The sequence below is a fragment of the Ammospiza caudacuta genome, chromosome 2, assembly GCF_027887145.1.
Source record: "Ammospiza caudacuta isolate bAmmCau1 chromosome 2, bAmmCau1.pri, whole genome shotgun sequence".
In the NCBI taxonomy this organism is placed as follows: Eukaryota; Metazoa; Chordata; class Aves; order Passeriformes; family Passerellidae; genus Ammospiza; species Ammospiza caudacuta.
The window spans coordinates 44,233,073-44,254,519 of record NC_080594.1 but is presented as its reverse complement, the minus strand read 5'-3'; the positions used below and the strand labels follow the sequence as shown (position 1 = coordinate 44,254,519).

Here is a 21,447-nt window from a genome sequence, read left to right as displayed (position 1 = left end):
TCCCCACTACTGCTCCAAGACACAAACTGCTCCACTGGTATAACGAATTTCAAGCTTTTAGACTGAAATTTCTTGTGTGGCTACTCATCTTCAGCAGCAACAGGAAGACAGTAATTTCAAGTATGTCAGTTTGGTTCTCTCATACTTTCATATAAAGTTAGTTGAAAATGAAAGAATCAAAGGGGTGAGAGGAAACACCTCAAAATTTAAATTTTGCTATGTAGTTTCCTTTTAGTGATAGGAGAGGAACTGGTGTAAGAAGTGTGAAACATACTACATCTTAGCCAGGTGTGCACTTTGACTGTAACAGTACAGAGAGAATTAGGAATTCCAACTGATTTGTCCTTTCTATCCTTGTGTTGTACTATCCCCAGACACCGTGGTGAGAAAGGAACAAAGAGGCACAATCACTGCTTTTTCAACCAATATAAGCAAACAGTGCACGTAGTGCTAATAAGATGCAGTATCTTCTGAATCAATTTTTAGGAAGTTTACTCTAATTTTTAAATCAGATGAAAACTCTCTCCTAAAAAACCCTTGTGGTATCAATATAAAAATGCTATGTTAAAGGACTGAACATACTTAGCTGACAGGAGGGGAAGACTGTCTCAAAATCTCAAAATGGGGACTTAAACTGCACACATTGACTTTTTACTAAAATATTTTTTAGATTTATTAGTAATTCTGGGGGCTACATAGGACTCTAAGGAATTAAGATCTCTCAGAGAGTTCTCTGAGTGTTCAGATTTTCCTTCCTCTTCTGTTATGTTTTAGGCAAAATACTAATTATGCCCCAAATATATCTTGGAAAATTTTATTACCACATTTTACCATAATGCTTTATCTGGCAAAAAATGATTCATGGCAGTACAAAATTCTACAAAATGATGATGAATACACAAGTTCAAGGAAAATACACAGGCTTTAACTGAGGACCTGTAACCAATTCAAATGGAAAGTAATCAGTCTCACTAATTGCTCTGGTTTAAAAGTAGTTCAAAGCAAATCCAAAACAGTTATCAGTGTGGGTTCACTGGCAGTTCACACAGAAGAGAATTTTCTCCATTCATAGCCTAAAACCACTTACAATTAATTATTCATTTATTAATTAGAATTAATACTAAAGAACAGATTTCAGGCAATAAATTTTTGTGCCTCTAAGGAAATAAAATACTTAGTCTGTGCCGGTGCTGAATCCAGGGGGATACTGTCATTTTGGCACTTTCTTAATTATTTTTGCTGTTAAAAATGGCGTGATGGATGAATGTGTACTGGCAGAGTGTACTGAGACATAAAAAAGTAACAGAACTCCCGCCAAACCTGAAGCTCAAACCATTTATGATATAGAGCTGTAGTTAAGGCTTTTTTTTTTTTTTTTTATGCACACCTAGAGCGTCTGTATTCCAGCCAGAAGCCCAAACTCTTAAGTCCAGAAGAAAGTGTTAGCGGTTTACTTCTTGATTCTTGTCAGCCCACTGACATTGAAAGAATTGCTCCTAATTTTCATTTCTAGAAAGCAAAACCCCAGGAATACCCTTTAAAGTACTTGAAGAATGCAAGATCTGAATGCTCAGATCTAGAATGCAGCTGGAATTCTTGGTCTCCTTTGCAGGTGAAAAGCCCCTTTGACACATCACGAATTTTTTTTCTCCTGTTAAACCTGGTTAATGAGTTCAGCAGATTCTTAAATACAATTTTGAGGGTCATGTCCATACACTATGCATAGGTTTCAGTGGAAATATCTCAGGAAAATGTTGCAGACCAGTCAGAAACAACCACAGCTGGCTTGGGATCTGGGGACCCCACAGTTTTTAGCTGACAGAAATAGATGGATTATCTTGCAGAAGTGATTTCACAAAAGAGTGTTCACAGAATGACTGCAATTAAGGGAAAATGGGTGTACCTTGACATTGATCCATTGTGCAAATATCTCACACTTCTAAATTTGCAGCCCAAGAAGAGGATGAATCATGCATTGCTGTTCACATTCTTGGACTCTGACTGTTTCTACTTTGTATGCCAGCAAAATTACAAGTTAGAGTTTGTAAAAAACAAAATTGCTAGCAAAGGCTGGCCAAGTACAAAACCTGGGGGTTTGTTTTGTTTTGCTGGTTTGTTTTTCTACTGTCAGTTTTTAGCATAAGCCAATACCCACATGACTGCAAAGACACATGGAAAAAAACCAAACTAATAAAAAGACAATAATAGAGAATCAATATTTAAAACATAGCTGTCTCTCTGTAGACAAATGTGTAATCTATACTGTACATGCACAATAAAATATTCTGAAACAGTGGATGTAGTTACATGTCACAAGTCCCACAAGAGTTCAGCACAGCAGCGCATGTAAACCACAAGAAGAAAGGTATTTAAATGTTATCTGAAATCCTACTCATACAAAATGGTAAACTGCTGGGTGAACTTTCAGGATTTGAGAACAAGAAGCCGAAGACCAAATGGATGATGCCAGGTCTATTTGTACACTGTTCACTGCAGTTTTTACTGAACTTCAAGCCTGAATTTTCCTGTAATGGTTTATGTTACAAGATTTTAGAACCAGTGTCATTTGGCCAAACACAAATGCAACTGTCATGACATTATTTTTCAATGGGATATTGTACTCCAGAGGTGCATCTCAAGCCTGATAGATAAATAATGTTGACCTTCAAGAAATTTTTAAGCTAAAAGTCAGTGCTACCAAAATCTAAGTAAACCAAACCAGAACTTTAAAATCAGAAGGTAATTATTTTAGATATGGACCGTATGAAGTCATCTGCTTTTGAGAAAAATCTTAGTAAATGTTTTTTTCCATGCTGTACACAATTTGCTTTTAATGGGGAAAAATAAGTTTAAGACAAAAGAGAAAACTAAACACTGCATTATACATAAGTTTGGAGTTTTTTTCAGAACATGTGCTGAGTTTTTTTTTGTTTTTATGCCCACCTTTTTTATTTTTAATGTGACATCAATGACAAAATGACAAAGAGGATGCAGAGCCCTTCCTCAAAATTACAGCTGTCTGCCAACTTAAAATAAAGTATACACAGATACTTTGCGTCAACACAAACAGAAAAAGAGAATAAAAAGACGGAGAAATTATGTATTGTAGAATAGCTGTAAATGGATGTGTGGTGGGCTGAAAAAGTCTTCTGCTGCTATATTCTCTTATATATAATGGTGTAAAAATGATATAAGTAATTTTGGTAACTGCAAAACTGATAGTTCCTTTTATGAATGACCAACCTTGTTTACAGAAGGATGTCTCTAAGGAAATATTTATCTTTTTTTTCTGAAGATGATTTGGAAAGCCTTCCTATTGTAGCCTTCCTAATGTCCAATTTCTTTCTATATTTTATTAAACACTTTTTACTAGGCTATATAGGTCAAAATCTGGGTCATTTTGTGATGGAGTAGTAAGAAGAGCTCATCTATTTCCTGACAGAATTAATTTATAGTCTGAAATGTTGCTTACTATAATTTCTTAAATGATTTTTGTAGTTCTGTTTTCTCTGCTAAACAACACTAATTCCTAAACTGTCACAATGTGATGTACTTCCCATAATGGATGAAGCTGGAATACTCACATATCAGCATTTTTCCTAGTGCTTTTGGAGATATTCTGATGCAGAAAATGTCAGTACTATGGCAATGTAAAAGTGTTCCTGTCACTGTGGGTCAGTATGAAATAATGCCTGAAGTATTGTAAAGAGAGCTGTGCTGAAGCATTCAGATAACACCAAATATTCACTCCTGTGTTTGTTACTGCCTGAATGTTTTCCAGATTTGCTGCAGGGATTTTCTCTTAAGAAATTGCTCCATTCATCCTTTTAACATGAGGTTTCTGGACAGCCTTTTCAGCAGCCCTGTTAGCTAAGTGGTATTTTGGGTCCAAGTGAAGATATAACAAGAAGGTTGTTATATAAACTCTATTAAGGTCACTGAAAACCTAAGTGTCCATAACATGGCTAAATTTTGCCTATTCAAGGGCAAAGCACGCAAAATAGCCATGCCATAATTGCACTTCTGTGGAGTTATAATATTTGTACAAGAAATAATTCCAGCTCTAGACTTCATTTTGTTGTGTAGTGGGAGATCCCATTGGGAAAACATATTTCTCTTCATCCACTTAAAATTTGCTTTGATTACTCTAATTCCACAAGATGGCAGTACTTGATGAATAAATGGTATTGATGCCTGATGACAGCCAAAATCTGAGATAATCTGGAAGTTTTTGCAAATCTGAAGAAGTTTTTATTGCTATGTTTTAGTTGATAAGTAAAGCAGCAAAAAGTAAACTCAATATTACAGGCTGAATTTACTATATATTATATTAAATGTATGTATAAATTTCAAATATATATATATATATATATATATGAAATATATTGAAATATTTATACCTAACCAATGAAATTTTCAAGATGGATTTCCCTTAGCATTTATAACTATATTGTTCGAATGAAATAAACTGTCAGGATATATATATAGGCCTACATCTCCTCTTCTGAAAATATAAAGCCTAATTTAATGCTAAGCCCAGCTTTGAACTTTTCCCTCACAATATTAGGTACACTATCCAGAGAATAAGGGTGCAATATGCAGTACCCTCTAATAATGGGGAACACTTCACATTAAGAGGGAAAAGAGGCTTCTTTTTAGCTAAAATGAATGAAAACAATGGGTTGTTCCTCCATCCTCCCAGGCCAACCAGATAAATAATTGTGGTGCATTTCTCTGTGCTGCTATGGTTTATTATCAGTGCTCAATAATCTTCCAAGAAAATATTTAATGAACATAATTTATTTGTTGCATTGTAACACACCCACATGGAGTAAACAGATATTGTCGATTTATCAGTTAGCAATTAAATTGGTTATTTCCTTCTCTGGAGGCTTTGTATCTACTGCTCACTTATCTGAAACACAATTCTACCAATCACATGTTTGTCTTTCTTCAGATTCAATTACAGTGATAAATCTCCAAATATTTTCTTTCTTATAACCACTCACAGAGTTAAATAGCTAAAGATATTCTAGAAAAGGTAAATGTACTGTCAGGATTCATCTTGTTCTGGAGGATGCAAATATTATTTTGTTGTTACCAGTGTAGACAGCCAATGTAGTCTCATTTGTACTTTAATATTCATGAAATGTAGCCAGTCACTGAAGCATATAAAGACTAATGAAATGTATTTCTCATACATGCACTCTTTAAAGAGACCACATAGCTTACGCCAAAAAATACAGCTTTGAAAAGATATTGGATTATCACATGTATTTGATTGTCATTGGTATGATTCTCATAGTAAAAAAGAAACTTGTTCCAGAATGTGTCAAAATACTGTTATCAAAACCACACATTATTCAGGCCCTTCTTCTGCCTTCAGGCAAGACCAAATATTCTCAGCACGTTCTAAAAGAATGTTCAGTGATTTATATTCCTAAATTTAGATCTTCACAATAACCTATTTTTATTGGATAATTGGACAGTTTTTTTAATATTTATCTATATTATTTTTTAATACTGTTTATTGCCTTTAACAAATACCATATTGGAAGTACTGAAAACACATTACTGGAAAGCAATATTAAGCTTTTGCAGCTACAGTGGGATGCTATTACCCCTGTGCATATCAAACTTTCGTTTGCAAGGCTGGATCAGCCAAATCTCTTCAACTTTTCTTCAGAAGTTCTGATTTTTAATCTTTTATTTAATTTTATTGTTTTCATCTCCTCTGCTTTCTACATCTTATAATGTAGGACCCAAAGTTGGACATCAACACTACTGAACAGTGGGAAAAGAGTAACTCATACTCCACAGGTAGCAGCTCTCTTAGGGTGTCCTAGAATTCTACTACTGAATTATCCATTCTACTAAGTCTTCTGTTATTTTTTTAATTGCATTTTTCTAAGGAAAAATGCCATTTAATCACTTATTCCTTTTTATTTTATTTGTATATTTGATCTTTGATAAATACAGCAATGTGAATTTTGCTGAATTTAGTGTTATTCCTCGTGAGCCATTTATCCAATACACTGATCATTTTTGCTTTTCATTCTGTGTTCTGCAGTAATTGTAACCTCTTTCAGGGGTCATTCTCAAATGCTAAATATGCTTTTCTTTCCTCTAGGATACACACACTTCCAAAAAATATAATTTATTTTAATATATATTCTCAGTAACTTTCTCATGTAAAGAAATGTTTAGACATACTTTAAGGTCATTTTATCAATTAACATTGTTATTTTATGTAAATAAAGAAGATATTTAAATCACAGAAATTTATGGGAGAAGAGCCTGATAGGAGAAACAAATAAAGTTGTGATAATATTTGAAAGTATTTTTTGAGGAAAACAAACACTGGAAACAGAAAATTCTCAAGACAAGGCAGAAAAAAACTACATAAAAAGTTTGAAATTTATTTTTTTGAAGCAATTAAGAGATTTTAAACAACAACTCTGTTATTTATATTCTTTTATTTTTTAGGTAGGAATGGAAATCAATGATTATATAGAAAATTCCTGTATGCTCCATATAAATTGATGTTCTGTGGTTTATAACACAACAGGTAATACAAATGCCACTGTATACTGTTATTTTCTGCAAAAAGTAGGAAAAAAATAGGTGATAAAGAGCAAAAAAGTAAATAATGTAAGTAATTAATACTAGAGAATCACTATTGAAACTACTGAAAAATCCACAGCCAGCAGGAGCAGGGCAGGGACCGTCCCCCTGTACCCAGCACTGCTGAGGCCACAGCTCCAATCCTGTGCTCAGTTCTGGGCCCCTCAGTGCCAGAGAGACATTGAGGGGCTGGAGCGTGTCCAGGGAAGGGCAGCGGAGCTGGGGAAGGGTCTGGAGCACAAGTGCTGTGAGGAACCTGCCTGGGAGTGTTTAGCCTGGAGAAAGAGAGGTTTGGGAAGATCTCAGTCTCTAAAACTACCTGAAAGGAGATGGCAGCCAGGTGGGGGTCAGTCTCCTCCCTCAAGCAAAAGCTGAAATGATAAGAAGAAATGGCCGCAGGTTGTGCCAGGGGAAATTTGAATTGGATATTAGAAATCCATCACCAAAAATGCTGTAGAACATTGGAACAAGCTTTCTAGAGAAGTGATGAATTCACAAATCTTGCAGGTATTTAGAGGACATAAAGCCATGGCACTTAGGCTTGCTGGATTCAATGATCTTAAAGGGTCTTCTCCAATCTAAATGATTCTATGATTAGTAATTTCCAAAGAGAAGAACTAAATTTGGTCTATCATTAGAAAGGGTAATCAAGATGATACACATAATTAAAAATTTATCTGTTTCAATCTTAGATGAAATAGTTCAGTGGGTGATATGAGATTTGATTAATATCTAATTTAAATAGTGAGATATAATTAACATTATTGGAAGAAAGTGTATCTAGTCAAACTAACCCATTTTTATAATTCTTTGTATTGACCAAGAGAGCAAAGTTTCTGTAATGGGTCCAGAATTCAAATTCATATTTTGTAAAAGAATATATTGACTAAATTATTAGAATAAACCTAAAATTAACTTACTGTGCATTGAAGGGAATAAAAGCTGACTGCACAGCATGATCAAGAGGACCAGATGTGGAATTCTTTATCCTCTGCTGCTGACCATTTTAACAATTAAAAGAAACCTATGCATTTGTAATCACTGATCTACAGGAAATAAAAGATTTTTCAAAGGCAAAAATGCAGAAAACATCACTGATAAACTCTGATTTAGATAGCTTATTATTATTAGAATCTTCTTAATGATGGAAATGTGTTGAATCTACAAGCTGATTGTTTCTTAATAATTGGAATGAACAAGGATTCTGTGGTAATTCTTAACTAACTGTTGCATTCATATGAAAAGTGTGGCACTGGAAAATAATGAATATGTTGTTTAATGCTAGGAAAACATCACTGTGTAGAATATGTGTGGAAATTATTTTTTCTGGCAAAACCTTCGACAGAATTTAAAGTATTTTTAAATTTTTTTTTGCCATTCACACTTTAGGTTTCTCTTGTTCTCTGATCGTGCTATGACACTTGATTTTCTCTATGATTGAATGACACTGGTGATACTTACTGCAGCACTCTCTGCTCTCCTCTAAGTTTGATGCAGTGGTGAGTATGATGAAAAATCCTACTCCAGAGCTTTGTGGCTTGTAGTGAATCCAGAGTCCCGCACCCAAGGGGACAACTGCTTTGCATGGAAATTTCATTTTATGACTACTTCAATGATGCCAATAGATAGTGCATTTTGAAGGCATAAATAGGAAATTTTTCAAAACAGTAAAACAGAAGTAATGTTTGGATGATGATCATCCAAATTTACAGAATATTGCTCTGTCTTAACTCTTTTTCAGCTGAGAGATGCAAAATATGTAATTTTCCTTCTTCAGCAGAAGAAACTCTGAAAAGCAAATTCTGTAATTTGGCTACAAATGCTCACTAGTACTTCAATTATAGTAGTATCAGTCTCTCAAGGACTTTATATATATGTTTCAGTTCAGTTTCTTGTTCTTAAAAGAAAGAAGCAATTTAAATTTGTCCCTTTACACCTCAGTCACCTTGATTCCTAATGCCAGGAAGGATTAATAGTAGCAGAAAGATTTCTTTAACAAGATTTAAATTCAGGCTTCTGGGTATAGAAATGGAAATAAAAGGCAAGTAGAGCTCTAGTTTATACTTCAAACCACTCTTTTTTAGCAGAATTCACCATTCTATATATGTAGTTGTTGTCATAGGAATTGTACTGTCAAAACGTAGATTCTTGGAGTCTGTGGAGTTACCCTTGCATGACTGTACACAGTGAACTTAAGACATAGCCCACTGCCTCTCTGCTTTATATTCTCTTGATATTAAGTGTTTTAATATAAATATAAAGGTTTTTGCTGGGTCTATTTGCAGGTCAGTGCTTGGTGAATTCCACCATGGGCATAACACAATATGATTGATGAATCTTTCTCAGGCCTGCTTCTTTGGTCCTATAGTATTTCTTACTCTAAGGCAATAAAAGGAAGTGACTTTCCAGCAGTCCTGAATCAAGCCATAGTCAAATGGATATCTCCACTAACACATAGTTATTTTAATTTCTAATGTTTATTCCTCTTCTCACCATTTCTTTTTACATTTACAAGAAATGCCAAAAGACACACACAAAACTTTATAGCCAATGAATCCTTAGGACTTTTGTGGGTGATCATCAGGGACAGGTAGTTATTCTCTCATACTCCCTCTGAATATGATTGTCAAATATGTAAAAAACTCAAACAAAATAACAGTATAAATTTCATAATCCCCCAGATGTTAAAAGTCTAGTGCTCACCTCCTTCTTGATGTATTTTCTAGTCTTAAATGTACCAAGGAATGTATTGGCAATTACATTTTTCTGAACATAATGGAATCGGGGAACATATGCCTCAGAGAATAGCATAAAACCAATTTTATAGTTCAAAAGAAATTTTTTACATACTAAGAATGATGGTGGCAGATGATTTTTTTCCGCCTTAATTAAAAAATAAAGTGCAGACAAAGAGGAAGAAACATGTCACATTAGCAAATTGCCCCAGAATGCTGATATTGCTGTTCAACCATGTTGTACAAATAAATCACCACAAATAACGTCAGCAACAATAAATCATTTAAAGTCTAACAGTGTTGAGAATGCAACTCCTACCTGTTTCTACATACAGACATTACTTGGTTGCATCCCTCTGCACACTGTTCTGCACTGCTGGAAACCCAGTGAACTGCTTCCACCCATCTTCTACTTGTCACATAATTGTTGTTGAGACATAATATGTAGCCTTCTATTGTCTTATTTTTAGCCTAGACCACTATCACAGGATTATGTATTCCCTCCTCAAACCCTCAGCAATAGCAAAGTGAAACATTTTAAATAGGTATGATGTGTCCCATTGCACATAGGTATCAAATGGAAGAAGGTATTTGTCCAACTCTCCTATTCTTTTTGTTTATTCTAAAGGAAATATCATTAATAAAATAATGCAAACAGCAGGCAGTCTGTCACTCTTTTCTGTTGACTATGTATGTAATTTTCAGAAGTCTTATTCTGTTTTTCCAAATCCATTTTCATTTAGGAGTAGGAAAGAATTGTGACATGATGCCTGAAGATTTTTAGCTTTCTCATATACTTGTAGCTTTGTAGATTTTTAATATATAGCTGTATAGCTTGTAGCACTTTCTGACACTTTAGAATGGTAGTTATCCTTTCTCACATATTATGCCACACTCTTGAAATTCTGTTTGGTTTTCTTTTCAAGGGGAGCAATTTCTAACAAGAACATCCTGCTTTGCACCAGAAGTTGGGAGGCATTACAAGATACAGGCCTAAGAACTCCAATGGAGCAGGTCCAAGTGTGGGTTAACAACCCTTCTCCCTTTGGAAGTACTGTCCAGATATACTAATTAGTTAAACTTACATAAGCTGGGAAAATTCAATCCTCTGTGTGCACGTAAGTATATTTTGTGCACCTGAAAGGTTTAATTTAAAAACTGTCACTTTTGTTATCAATTTCAATATCATTTGGAAAGTTTCCCTTCTGATTCTTGGCCACAAAAGATCTGGATCTTGTAAAATCACAAGATATGGATTGTAAATCAGTGCAATTTTAGTCTTTCTTTGATGTTTTCTTTATAGATCATCCACTGTTATCCTCTGGAAAATAGGTATTGCTTCTTTCTTCTCACATTTGAGAGAGGTGAGAATAGACTCTTCAGGATTGAAACTAGCTTGCTAAACTCCTAAAGGACTTCGTGGCTCTGCAGGAAAAGCCAAGCTGTCAAATACTTTATCAGTATTACCTATATCCTTCTTTTCATTCTCTCTTCCTACTCCTGAATTTTTATCCCTGCAGTCTCCTATAGGACATTTTCTCACTTTTTGAAAAATAGCATGGAAATTAATGCTTCAATAAACTTTTAAATTAAGTAAAATTTTCTTGTTGCAGGTGTTCCACTCTGGGGCAGTAGCATCAAAACAACAGGAAGTGTATCAACTGGCTAAAGAAGTCATCACAATGATTTTAACAGTATTGAAACAGAGCATAAGAACATGGGAGATAGAATGGGTAATCAAATTATCAGAATTAAGAGTGATATTAATTATTAAATTGTTAAAAAGATGGCATTTTGGTCATGAAAAGTCACCTTTTCACTATTACTGGTCTGGAAAACATAATTTGTTGTTAGAAGATATAGAATGTACATGTGCTGCTGTACAGTGATTCAGATCTGGCTATAATCAGATTGCTGTCTGAACTCTTACATTATTATGCTTATACCTAGCCAGTCATTTTATCCTTGAAAAATCCAAGCAATTGCCTTTAACATATTTAATGTTAAATTATAGCTGCCTTCATGCCACTTATAATTTTATAGTATAGGAAAAAACCCATAATACATCCATATATGTATATATATATATGTATTTCTAAACAATTTCTAGTTTTCCATTTGAAAAAGAAAAATGCAAACGAGATATCCCAACCATGCTAACCACTTAATTTATTTGGAACAATCTTCCTGAACTGATTAAATTGGGCTTTATGAAAATCTATGTCTCGTTAAGCTTTGAATCACCTCAAATGGTTGTAAGTTCACTTTCATACTTAAAAAATAAAAGACTTTATTATATAGAGAAACTTGTTAATAAGATCTGGCAGAACTCAGATCAGCTCTGTCCAAAGCCTTCTGCCTCTGAATCCAAACTGGTCTCCTAACATTTGCAGTAGTCATCTCTACCAGAATCACCATTGAATTCAGCTAATTATGCCTAATGTGGGGAGAATTGCATTTTCTGAAAACTCCCCTGTTTTCATCCTGGTTTTTTTGCATCCTTTAAGATTTCATCACAATGGTCATGGAGATAAAAAGCTAGAATCCAGAACCTTAGAAATAGATAATTTCTCATTTCTTTCTCTGTTTCCTCTTGTTTCAGCTGTCTGACCAGCATTGTATTTCTGGCTTCCTCTTAGTTGCACAGATTAATGAGTGCATTCTCACTCTATTCTTTTCTGTGATAGGGAGAGGTAATTAGGATTAATTAGGAATTTTCTAACTTGAACAAAATGGGCCTTCTGATATTTAGCTAGTTGACATGTTAGTGAAATGGTATTTTTCCAGGCATCAGCTTAGTAAAACATTGCATATAAAGAGTGAATGGGTTCTGATGGGAAGGTTACTATGAATGGGTCAGGTCTGGGGGAGCCCTGCACCTCTGAGATGGTAACTGCTGTGTGTGACATCAGTCTTAAATCTGTGAACCTTGGGCTGCTGCTGTTTTACAAATTGTGTAGCCATTGCCACAGAAAGCATTTGTGCAACACTTTAGTTGGGACTTTCCAACACAAGCTGAGGAAAAGTGGATTCGATACCCTGAGCATCCATTTCTGTTAAACCTGGCAGGCCAATGCTGTCTGGTTTAACCCCTAAACTAAGAGGTTTCTGCTAGTTATGCCTAATTGGTTGGGACATATCAGTAACTGGCTAGTAACTTGTCTTGAGGGAAGAGGATCTTGCTCACTACAGAAACTTTTCATCATTGTCTTATTTGTCAGGCTGTAGACAAATAGTCATGTACAGCTGGTGCCTGAGAGGCAACAGTGCATGAGCCTGAGGGCCAACTCACTCCACATATTTTTAAAATTAATTAATGTCTCATGCTTCCTCCCTCTTTTCTTGGTATCTCCTTTCACTTTGTTTCTCCTGAGCTGTCAGCTGGGGTAATATATGTAGACAATACTGTGACTGTGAAACTACAGCACACATCCCTTAAGCAGAGCCCTGTCAGGGCTGCCCCCATCATCCATTGTTGTGTGCTGCCTTAATTGGGCAAGGTCAACCATCTTCTTCTCACTACGTTTTCATAGTCCCTGAGGGGACAAACAGCTCCTGTGAGTGATCCAGTGGGTGTAGGGACATTTCAAATTACAAAATGCCAACCAACCAACCAACAAAAAAAAAAAAATCCAAAACTCAGAAAAACTCACCAAAACTCCAACAACAACAACACAAGAAACCCAACCAAAAAAAAAAAAGAGAGAAAATCTAGACTTGTTTATCCATACACCTACTATAAAGACATTGTCTAGAATTTGGGGCACGTGCTATCATTAAAATGCAATTAAAATCTAATAACAACACATCACCAACAGACTGGGAGTAACTCCACTCTGGCAAATACAGCTTGTTAAAATGCTGCCCTACAAAAAATTTTATAATCCCCAAACTCTTAAATTTCATATCCTCAGATGAATGCCTTTAACAAGACTGAGGAAGGAAACCTTAAAATGTGCTTCAGGGAAGTCAGTAGCAAAATTACTGGTCATGTATTGAGTAATGAAAAGACCATAGAAGAAAAAAAGTTAATTGCATTTTTTCATTCCATAATGAAATCTACAGGCATGGTCATCAATCAGGTGCACAAATAAAGAACACAGATTCCTATGTTGAACAATGTCAGGGGCCATGGACGTTCTATTTAAGGATAACACCCATGTGTATTATCATTATAAGACATTAGAGCTTCAAAAGCAGTCTAGTAAAAGTGACAAAGTAAACGATGCAAGAGTGAAACACCTTTATGATTCTTCCAAGCAAATATGTGATGTGTGAAGAGATAAGATAACCCTATGAAGTTAACGCAGAATTAGGACAGGAAAATAAATGTTAAGATACTCTGAACTGTCCTCTAATGCTTTTTATTCTCCCATTACTGAAAAGCAAAATTTAAGGTTTATTCAAGTTATCCATAGAGGACAAATCATCACAAGACTATAATAAAATCTAATAGGCAAATGCAGGAACCCTTCGACTCGTGATCTAACTCTGGTACACAGAACTCTCAAACAGAGGTTTTAAAACATTCTGTCTGGATAATTTATAAGTTATAGACATGCAAAGTAGACATGAGAAACTTGTCATCTTGTATTTTATATGTGACATAATAAGTGTTTATTACATAAATCTTTCCATCCTGTACGGTAAGCAATTATTTTCTACTATTGTTTCTTAAGCAGCCTTTTTCTGATTCCCACTTCAGGCTCCTACTAGGAATCAAAACAAGTGAAGAACAAACTATGGCATGCAATTATGAGAAAAACAAAACACAACTGAGTATTCTATAGTGTATATTAGTATAATATAATATAGTGTACTCTATAGGATCCATATTAGATCCCTTAGAGCAGTTTAACAGCTGGTGAAGTCTAAGAGACTAGGATTTGGCTTCCATTTTAACAGGAATATAAACTTTTAAGGAGAAAATACAATAACAACAACCACAACAAAAACCCCCAATCCATCAGTGTTCCTCTCAACCTCATTTTTGTTAGTAGAAGGGAAAGTATACTGGAGCATTGGACAGTTTTACCTTCTCAGCAATTTTAGTAGTTAGGAAGAGATAATTGTTTACAGTGAATGTGAAATGTTCAACTTACCAACACCAGCTTCATCCTTATTGACCTCTACAAACTAAGAGAAGGTACTGAGTGATTAATAAGCTCTGTTTAGCTTATGGGAGAGTCATGGTTAGAGGCATGCCCTGTCCAGCTGTTTTGGTAAACTGTGAGTTTCCAGTGCTTTGATAGGTGCCAGAAAAGCAATTCTGCCTTGGTCTCAAGGCAAAAGGAGAGATAACACTTTCACCAGCATACTAGCCTCTCCTGGAAGGAAAATATTTAGCTTTTTATGCTAAAGCTAATTTGAAAATTCAGATTTGGAAAAAAGAAAAATCAACCATATAATAGAAAAGAATCTGGATGTTACTTTACTGCTCAATACATGATATTGTTTAATACAGTATAAGCCATGATCAGGAAGAAATCTCACCTCTACTGACAGGTTAATGTGATAAAGTGCATCCACTCATACCTAGAGAGGGCTGGGGCATCATAAATCTAAGATATTGAAGGCTTCCTGTGATTTTGAAGAAACTGGTAATGACTAGATTTAGGACAGAAGTTTTCTGATGTTGTGAATTGAAATGCCACTGTTGGGTGCCTGGACCCTGGGACTTAATTTTAAAATAACAACACAACCTTAAAAAAACCTTGTGACCCTCAGCTACATATAGACAGACATCTGAGAATTGTATTCCCAAAATCAGCTTGGTAAATTGAGATCCAGAGGGTGCAGGGACCCCTTCAGAACAGAATTTGCTGTGTCCTGCATGTAGCTACCTGAGCCAGTTGCCTGTAAACAAGGTAATGAGCACACTAAGAGCAGTCCAGCCCAAATATAACCATCTTGTTATCATAACTAATTTGCCTGGAGAAATTTACTAACCATTCTCTACCTGAATGAGGTGATTTGATTTACAGTCTGTCTTATTATTTTTATATATAATTTGTGCAGTGTTCAAAACAGAGGACTTCTAAGGCTATGTTTGACTTCAGTAGGACTTGGTTTCCAACTAGTAGAGAAGCTGCAATCCAAACCTGCAGATTTAATGCAAATGCAGCTTTCATGTTCCTTTAGCAGACCCTGAACAGTAAGAAGTGATAAGTTTGTGTTTACTTCCAAGGAGGATGTCTGACTATGTCTGAAGTACACATAAATAGGAGCTTAGAATGACTTAAAGAAACTTTATTTTGTGTGAGTTTCTCCAATATGAGGACCAAGAAAACTGTGTAGGTAACAGAAGAACAGGACAAAAGTTTCTAGTGCACAGTGGCAGGAATCTTTTAGCAGCTTGCCTGTTTAGCAGCACAGTATGCAGACATCCAGACAAGGATGTCTGTAATCCCCATGGCACTGGCATTAATCACCTTTGATGAAACTTTTCTCATGAAAAGTACAATTTTATAACAGTGAAGGGGAGGTATAAAAGATGCAGCTTACAGCACAGTTTCCAAACTTTGTAAGATCGGCTTTACCGTTTAGAAAGAGATTAAAAAAAAAAGTTAGAGTTTAGCATCTGTACAGATGTCACATGCTGCAGATAGATTATGTAGCAGAGCTCCCTCCAGACGGCAGCATCCCTCTGAGGCAGGATGGAGCTCACATCTGCCTTCCCCTGTATGCATCAGAGCTCTACTCATTCTAACAATGGGAATCGTCATTCTCCATTAGGCTCATACTGAAAGCCTTGAATAAAAGCCTTAAAAAGCTCAGCTGAAAGTATTAATTCTGAGGGAAACATGTAAATCTGGATGAAAACTTCCATTCATTTTTAATCTTGCTATGGTAAACCTTGTAATTAAGATGATTAAATGGCTGAATAAAACCCTATATTTACATCATTTAGAATACCACAATGAAAAACCATAATCCTGTTTATGAAAAGAAAGCAGTAGAGGCATTTTAAATCGGAAACATCAAACAAAGCTTGTTATTTAAGCAGTCAGTAATTAATGTAACTCTTGCTTAACAAGGACGACTAAGAGTTAACTCACTAGGAAATGCCTCTTGGAGAAAAGAAATAATTGGGAAGAATCAGATATTGTGTTTATGGAAGAAAAAAAAAAGATAAATTGTTATGTTTTTGAATGATCAAGTTATCCACATTTAATATATTTCACAGGGGAGAAGTTAAGGATTAGCAACAAAAACAGCACTAGTGGGAAAGTTTCTGGAGTAGGCACATCAAAATGATACAGCACTCCCAAGGAAGCAAGAGGCAGCATTTCTTATGAGCAATGGTCCAGGAAAAGCAGGAGGTGACAATCTCTTGGTGGCTGTTTGACATAAAGAATTGGCAGAAAAATCTTATCCTTGAAAGTATTTTCCTTCCCCATTTTGAAGGAGTGGATAATGTCTCTCCAAAAAATCTCCAATAGTCTGTTGCCTTGCTATTACTCAGCAAAGATGACAATAACTTAAAAAACTTATTTATTAAACTAAAGAGATAATTCTCTCATCTGAATCTGCATGGCAGCATTTAGAATCTATTTCAGGTGTGCTTGCCACCCCACATTCCCCCTTGTTTTCTCTGTAAAATATTTGGACAACAATCTAATGAAAGTCTATATTAATAATATAAATACATCACAAGTTTGTGTGTGTTTGCATGTTTAATGCATTACCTCTTGATAATATATCACAGCATAAATAAACAGAAATCAAGTCTATATGCATATGAAACTGCCTCTCTGATTAAAATCTTGTCAAAAGAAATTAGGGTAGTATTTTTTTCAGTCAGTGAGCTTTGTAAAGGCTTTCAGACTTTTTTCTAAAATTGTATTCTGTAAGAATAGAATGTAGGTACTATTTAATCAAAAGTATTTACTTTACCTTCCATTTGAAAACATGTTAATAAAACTATATCTCTCTCAATACAGTGTTCTTTCACTGTGTCATCTTTCTTTTCCCACAGTGTCTAAAAGGGCTCAAGTTGAAGTTCCTGGGCAAGCTCATATGCAGTTATTGACTGGAGAGATTGAGGAATGGGATTCTGTTGAAGGACAAATTGCTTACGGGGTTGTGGAGAATTATTAGGCTTGATATTGTATCATGGATTTATCTCCTGTGATAAGTAATTGAAAATTATTTCTAAAGGTGCTGATCAATGTGAACAAGTCAATATTGCAAAGCTTGCAGTGTTCACCCACAAAAAATTCTCTATCATCAAAAACATTCCCATAATTCATGGTCTTGTTAATTTGAGATGTTCACACATCGCAAACATGCTCTGAATAGTCTTTGATTAGATGTATCCACTATAACATCTTAGGATCCACTTCAAATTTTGTCTCCTGAGTGATTTCATTGTTCAAAATTTCTTAAGGCTATTTAGAAGATAATACCATCTTTGCAAATCAGTCACAAAAACTAAATGGAGTATTGAAAAATGGAATGCTTAAAAAAAATTTTAGATGTTCCTGCACACAAATACTTGAAGTACCTCTGCTTGGCAAAAGACTTTTTTACCTGGACATTTCATATTTGTTGTTAATTTCACAATTAAATTCATACACTTCACTCTGGAATTTCAGGTTTTGTCCAGAATTATTTTTTACAAATGGACTCTGATCTGGCAGTCAACTTTCATTAATGTCTTGTATTTTATTGCCAGTGCTTTGTAAAATGATTTATTTTTGAAACACCACCAGGCCTGTAGAGATAGCTCTCCCCCTTCCAGGAGGACTCCAGCCATTGTAATAATACCACTCGCAGTCCCACTGCTGTGTGGGAACTCAGCACATCACTCTGGATGTCCAGAGTTATCGAGACAACCCTTGGGGGGCTTGGAAATCCTGGAATGTTGCCAGAAGCGCCTGGTGGTTGGATTTTGACCCTGCAAGGGATGTGCCACCTGTTTGAGGACATGAGAGTCACTTGGGGATGAATGGTGTAAGAATAAAGTATTTACAGGGTGGAAATATAGATTTTAGGATTTTGGTAGAGGGGGGTTATGGAGACAAGATGGAGGGATCAGGGCGTGTCTTGTCCTTCTTGTTTCTTCTTCTTGTCTTCCATTTTCTGTGGTGATGTTAGCACTTTGGGATTGGTCCTTGGTGAAGGCGCACTTGCTAATATGGGTGAAAGGTATTGGGAAATAAAGGCAAATATGATGGACGTAGTTATTAGTATAAAAGTAGATGACATTCCAGTGGGAGGTCAGAGTGCCCTTGGCTGCCTTGCTGGTCAGACCTCTGTCAGGCTGGAAGAAAATTTCGTAGATAAGAAATAATAAACAATTCGAAGACTGAAAATCTGAAGAGTCCAGACTTGTCCTTTGAAGCCCGGGCTGTCCCAGGGCCATCCTACGCATGACCAGGCAGAGACAAACATCCGAAGCGGTCACTGCTGTACCACAAGGACTTACTGGTCCCCGGTACTTTACAAAGAAGAAGCTAAAGAAAATTTCCTGTGATAGAATCACAGATTTATTTAGGTTGGAAAATACCTCTAATATCATTAAGTCCAAGCAGCAAACCAGCACTAGTTCCACAATAATCCATGTCCTTAATAGCCACATCTGCACACTTTTCAAATACCTGCAGGAATTGTGACTCTACCACTTCCCTGAGCAGCCTGTTCCAGGGCTTGAAAGCCCTTTGGATGAAGAACTGAATTACTTGCATTATGTAATGAACAAAAGGAAGGGAGGCCAAGTCCCCTTCCCATTGATAGTATCTTATGATAGTATCTTATGCACACTGACATGTGCATATCAGTGCTATTTTTCAGCTTTTGTAGATTACTTCATTACTCTGTAGACCCTTTTCTGGCTTAGCAATGGTGAAAAAATTATGCCAACAGAGGATAAAAATATTTTTCTGGAAGTAATTTTCCTGTTGGCATAGCCTACTGGTATTCAAACAATATAAATTAAAATGACTGAATGCTGTTTCTGAGCACTGTAGTTTGCACAGCAGGGTTTTTGCTGTCCCAGTGATGAAAATGAAGGATATTGGTTTTCACCATCAAAGGCAATATCTGTGTAACAGTAGTGTTAAAATCTGACTAAATAAAACGCAGAAGCATTATTTCAGGAAAACAATTCTAAATATTTTGATGATATATAAAGGTGCATTTTGTGGAATGGCAGCTGTTAAATGGTGTATGACAGTTTTACTCTTGATTCATGTCCATCTATCTTTTCAATCTCAGCTTGTTTGGGGAAATGAAATTCAGCTGCACTGCTGAAACCACCACGCACTTTTTCTGTCTACATCTTTTCCTTCTCAGTTTACTTATCACTATCAAGCCTTAACATCATGTACTCAATTTCATCATATAGACTGCAGTGTCAAACTCAGAAGGAGATTGTAGAGGCAACCACAAGAGAATTTGCTCAGAAGAGAGAAAAGCAGAGAGATGGCATTGATAACTGTAATACAGTAATAACAATCCTTGCAGTATAAATAGATACTGAACACATTTCTCTAACAGAAACTCAGAGAAGACTTTATTTTCTGCAGATTTTCCATCTGCAATGTTACTTTTCTTCAGACCTAAAATTTGGAGTAGAAAAATCCCCTCAGTACAGACCTCATTTCCCAGAGAAGAAAAGGATAGGCTATACCACTATATCTGCTATATATATCTGCCAAAAACCAAGTTATTCTGTCTAGCATGGTGTCTCCAGGTGTTGTATGGCACGGAAATATAAGCATGTACCCAGCTGTCTACAGGTTTTTGCAGCAGTGTCAATTTGAAAAGCAAAAAAGTAACCTCTCTGGAATACCTATGTTTTCATTTGGGAATCCACAGGCATTTCATAGAATTTATGGTAATTCTGACTTTTAGCAATGATGCAGTTTTATGAAACTAAGTTATACAGTGAAAGGAAGTAACTAAATCATGTCTCTACTACTGAAAAGGAGATAAAATTTATATTCAACAAAAGTACCATGACATAGGAATTTGGAGCAATTTCTGAAGGCTTCTAAACACTATAAGCAATCTTTTGTGACCTCAAGGCAGCCATATTCACTGTTCATGGCATGGAGACTATTGTTACATTCAAGTTCTGTACTAGGAATTAGACACGCTTCTAGCAGAAACTTTGCTGCTATTCACTGGCATTTGCAATATGTGAGCCTAAATTAGTCCTTTGGTACTCCAAAAACTGTCAGAAGGATGGTGGATATCTCATCTTTGAAGTTCCACAATCAAATACATACTGTATCTAAACTCCTGAGCACCCAATAATGAGGAAACTGTAAAGGAGGAACATGAATACAGGCTGCAGCCTAGTGTACCTGGAGAATGAAGTGGAGGGGAGCACATCAGAACAACTCCTTGGCCTTCACGTACAGATACAGCACTTCTTGTCCGACCGCTAAAATTCCCCAGATCTATCAAAAGAACAGAACATTTTGGTTACATACCAAAGATTTTAAATTTTTTGGCTGCCGTAATTTTAATTTTATTTCTTCTTTTAAAGTTGGTCGTTCCTTTTTTCATACCTTGATCTATAATAGGAGAGCCTGAAAAATAAATCTATTTCCCTTACAAAAATTCCATGTTACATCAGCACTTTATTCCTTTTTTAGTGCACTTGCATACAGTATGAAAAGAAAAAGCAGCAGACTACATACACACACACACACACACATATATATATATTCCATTTACAAATACATATGATAGTGCTTTTATTTCCTTTTACTATATCCTGCTTGATTTTCTCCCTTGGTAGAAGGGATTCATACACAGTGAAATGGAAGAAATACAACTGGAGGGAATACTTCAACTAACATCCAGACTGATGATGTTGCAGACCCCACTTGGACATTGCACACAGGACATGGTGATGACAGAAAGGAAAATCAGCACATTGGTTCTAAAACTATAGAACATTGCTACTCTATAGCACATTTACTCTTTCAAATAATTTTCTTCTGATTTCTCTGATGCTATAAGTCCAAACCAGTATGAGTAAACGTGTTTTCCCTCCAAAGTTTCCCTCCATCAGGGCAATAAGAAGCATTTCAGTATTGGAACAAAAATTTTGAATAAAGTTGCAGGGCACTGC

At 35.7% G+C, this 21,447-nt stretch overlaps 1 protein-coding gene across 1 annotated transcript in view; it reads right to left on the bottom strand.

The window, feature by feature from the left end:
• CNTN5 (contactin 5) overlaps positions 1-21,447 on the bottom strand; it is a 607,373-nt gene that overhangs the window by 161,989 nt on the left and 423,937 nt on the right. The window contains exon 8 of the mRNA XM_058822197.1: positions 20,672-20,767. Within this exon, the coding sequence (XP_058678180.1) occupies positions 20,672-20,767 (96 nt within the window). The remainder of the gene's footprint in view (positions 1-20,671; positions 20,768-21,447) is intronic.